The 4,022-nt window shown below is 38.0% G+C and overlaps 1 protein-coding gene across 1 annotated transcript; it reads right to left on the reverse strand.

Moving 5' to 3' along the window:
* Positions 1-1,692: 1,692 nt before the first annotated feature.
* LOC104807794 (peptidyl-prolyl cis-trans isomerase CYP18-3) lies at positions 1,693-2,472 on the reverse strand. Its single transcript, XM_010533209.2, has one exon. The coding sequence runs from the start codon at positions 2,394-2,396 to the stop codon at positions 1,878-1,880; it is 519 nt and encodes a 172-aa protein (XP_010531511.1). The 5' UTR covers positions 2,397-2,472; the 3' UTR covers positions 1,693-1,877.
* Positions 2,473-4,022: the final 1,550 nt, after the last annotated feature.

Below are 4,022 nucleotides of genomic sequence, written 5' to 3' on the forward strand. Positions count from 1 at the left end.
CATTAACTTGTTTTTTTGCTAACATAGATATGATTTATTATTTTGTGAACACAGACATGATTTGTTATTTTGGTAACACAGACAATGTCGAGTAGTTCATGATTGACATTGTTAATTTAGCAAGATCTTAATTAAGTATATTGTTGCAAGAATTTTAATAAAAACTTCTACGATAAACCTTGAACTTCTGCAAAAACATTCAAAACAACCAGTAAACTTTTGCAAAAACTGCCACATTAAACCATAAAATCAAAACCGATTTTGGCTAATTGGAGCATCAATTAAACCGGTTTAATTTTGTTTAAAATGATGATATGGCGATGACATATCGATGATGTGGCGGTGTAGTCAACATTCAGACATGACACGTCAGCGTTGCGTTGTCGAAAAATCTGATCAAACCGGTCAAAGATTGTATGTGGAAGAAATTGATAACTTGCTTTTTTATTTGGATGTTTTTACGAAATTAGGGGTTTTTTATGGGAGTACAAAAATTCGGGGTTTGTTTTGGTATATTTTAACAAGTTCAAAGTTTTTAATGGGATTTAATCTTTTTATTTTTATTTTTATTTTTATTTTAATGTTTTGTTCGAACATGCCTCTTTACAAAGTGGACCCACTTGGCATTTATGCCACCAACTAGTCGAATACAAATTTTTTAAAACAAAAAAAATCTAATCAACAGGAATAGATTAGTACAGGGGTCTCAATCGTGTCTATCCGGTCCGAGTCCGCATTCAATCCAAAGATTTCGGATTTGGATTTAGATCGACCTCATTTTTTCGGATTCATGTAATTAAATCTAAAGCCCGATCCTATGTATTCTAGGTTGGATCAGATCAGGCCGGGCCGTTCCGTTTAATTCCCTTTGTAAATGTTGTTTTTTTTCTTTTTTCTTTTTTTAATTTCAGACTTTCAGATTAGCCCGACTCAAGTTCGAAACTAGGGGTGGGGACTCCGATTCGGAAATTTAGTACCGACCTGATCTGTCCCAAAACCGAACCGAATAACGGTTGGTTCTAATTTGGTACATTTGTTATGAAACCGAATGAACCGTTCCCGAACCGTTCCCGAACCGAACCGTATGAATACCGAACCAAAATTCGAATATTCCACTAATATATATGTAAATATTATAGTTTGGTACTTATTTGGTATTCATATAATGGTGTCGTTCCGAACCGAACCGTTTAACATTCGGCTCTAGTTTGGTACACTTTTTATAAAACCGAAAATATCATTCCCGAACCGAACCCCTTGAATACCGAACCGAAACCCGAAACGCCTACTCTTATTCGAAACCCGATTTGAACCTGGCTCGAAAATCCGATTTTTTCAGGCCAAAAAACTTAGACTTGAAACCCGTCAATTTTCAGACTGGGTCCGAAACCCGCTAATTTTTGAACTGAACCGAATCAGATTTCGGACCTAAATCGATACGGCTGATACGCTGGTACTGTTAGTCCATTGACCAACAATATACTTTACCTCCTTATCCCCAAAAATAGATATCTCACCTCACCGTGTTTTAAGACAATTTAGAGAAATATATATATGACAAATGGGTCCAAATAGTGCGATCAATGGCAAGGGATTTACATATATTTACTAATCCCGACAATCACATTCAAGATTTGATAAGTGGATAGGATGTGTCCTGCCGAGTCCCTTCAAGATCCAAACAGATCCACAGAGAGAAACCACGATTTCATACTTTCAGATATTTCTTCCCCAATTAACACAACAGAAAAAGGCATATCTTATTTAATTAGGAGGAGGTACATGACTCCTCCTCTCGTCTCAGCCACGAAAATAGAACACACACACAACCCAAACACAGATCTAAGAAACCCTAGATCCACAGCCGCCAATCAACTCTAAGAGAGCTGACCGCAATCTGCGATTACCACCGGTTTCGAAGGCTTACCAGACGACGATCCCACTTTCTCCATCGCCTTCACCACGTCCATCCCTTCCACCACCTGCCCGAACACCACGTGCTTCCCGTCGAGCCAGCTCGTCTTCACGGTGCATATGAAGAACTGGGATCCATTGGTGTTGGGACCCGCGTTAGCCATGGACAGGATACCCGGACCCGTGTGTTTCCTGGTGAAGTCCTCGTCCTTGAACTTGTCGCCGTAGATCGACTCGCCACCTGTGCCGTTCCCGGCGGTGAAATCGCCTCCCTGGCACATGAATTCCGTAATGATGCGATGGAACGAGGACCCTTTGAAGTGGAGGGGCTTGCCCTTGCGGCCGACGCCCTTCTCGCCGGTGCAGAGGGCGCGGAAGTTCTCCGCCGTCTGCGGGGTCTTGTCGGTGTAGAGCTCCATGACGATCCGTCCCGCGGGCTGACCGCCGATGGTTATGTCGAAGAAAACCTTAGGGAACGCCATTGCAGATCTCGAAAGGCAAGTGAATCAAACGGAGACTGATATTTTTGGAATTCGTTGCGGATGAAATGAATCGGCGGTGGAGGGGGTTATTTATAGCGGCGAGAGAGATCCTGGCGATGGGATTGAGACACGTGGAGGGATCTCAACGGTTATGGAGGTTAACCGTGGTTGAGTTGGAGCCTGACCACCGGTTAAAATGACCGGGGGGGAACTGAGCATCTGAACTGAGCCTAGGTATATGCCATTGGACGGGTCCGACACGTGCCCTCGCTCGATGCTTTATTTATTGATACGTATTTCGATCTGCGTCCATCTTTTAATTCTAATCAAATATTCATCACAGTGCACCTATAACAATCTACCGGGAATAATATATCACCATTTAAAAGCATAGAAAAACGAATCATTCCAATCCGCACTTGAAAAAAGAATACGATAAACAGAAACAAAGAAGAAATTAAACGCCGAAAATAAACATCTCGGAAGGAAAAGGAACATAATTTGAGAAAGAGACAGGGTCGCCCCAGGTACACGAACAAGGAACAAGGATCGCGGACATCCAACGCTAACATGGTTGAGATTCCAATGCACTTATCATTACCCTATGTCTCTACGGATATTTAATTTAGGCACGTGAAACAACACATTGGTTCTTGAATGGAAACAATGGTTGCTTCTAATCAGCGTTTTGACCTCCACGGGAGGATCTGTATTGCATATAAGGGTTTTGGATGAAATCATAGAATTCTACTAAAAGCATCTAAGCATTTTTTTTTTCAGAAGACTTGTATCTATCTAAATACATATGACTAAAATTTTAAGTATCAACGAGAAATTAACCATGTAATTAAGAGATTTTATCACAAACTCATCAGACATAATTCCAATCTTAAACCTCTAGACCAGTATGATCTCGAATACACCAGGTAGGCAATAAGATAATCAATTCTATGGAGAAGGATCGACCGATTTAATGTTCCAGGAGAACAAAAGGTAGAAAAAAAATAAGAATAACTTAGAAAACTCTATTCTATTTTATTTGAATAGAAAATCTACTGTGTTTTATATATATTACAATGCTTTATATATATTTCTAGTAAATTTCTAAATTTGTACAATAAACTAAAAAAATAGAAAGTTCGTGAACGGTTTATTGGTGTCCAAACATAGATTTCTGATGTTGAAGAGATCACCAAAAAGGCAAATGAACTGATGATGAAGAATTAACGTCACCTCCATCAATCCTGCATTTGTGCATGCCTCACCAGTTCTTACTCAACAAAAGATTACAAATTGTGTAAATGAGTTAAGATTATTCAATCAAAATATTTGAACAAATAATCGAAGAAAAATTGTTAAGATTTATTATATATATACATGTGTATATATATATATATAATTTGTTTTTTCTTTTCTTTTTTTGCAAGAAACTAGAAAATAAATGATTAATATTATTAAGGAAAAAAAAACACTGAACTTTTCAATTTTGACAAAAACAACACTAAACTTTATTTTTTGTCAAATAAATATTAAACTTTTTTAATGAATCTAAAAAAACACTCAACTTTTTAAGTGATCCAAAAAATACATGAATTTTTCTATGATTAAAAAAAATATTGAACTTTT

The sequence above is a fragment of the Tarenaya hassleriana genome, unplaced genomic scaffold (assembly GCF_000463585.1).
Source record: "Tarenaya hassleriana unplaced genomic scaffold, ASM46358v1 Cleome13, whole genome shotgun sequence".
Taxonomy (NCBI): domain Eukaryota; kingdom Viridiplantae; phylum Streptophyta; class Magnoliopsida; order Brassicales; family Cleomaceae; genus Tarenaya; species Tarenaya hassleriana.

What these genes read in the sequence shown, in the direction of transcription:
- LOC104807794 (XM_010533209.2), bottom strand. Translation starts at nt 2,396, where the DNA reads ATGGCGTTCCCTAAGGTTTTCTTCGACATAACCATCGGCGGTCAGCCC.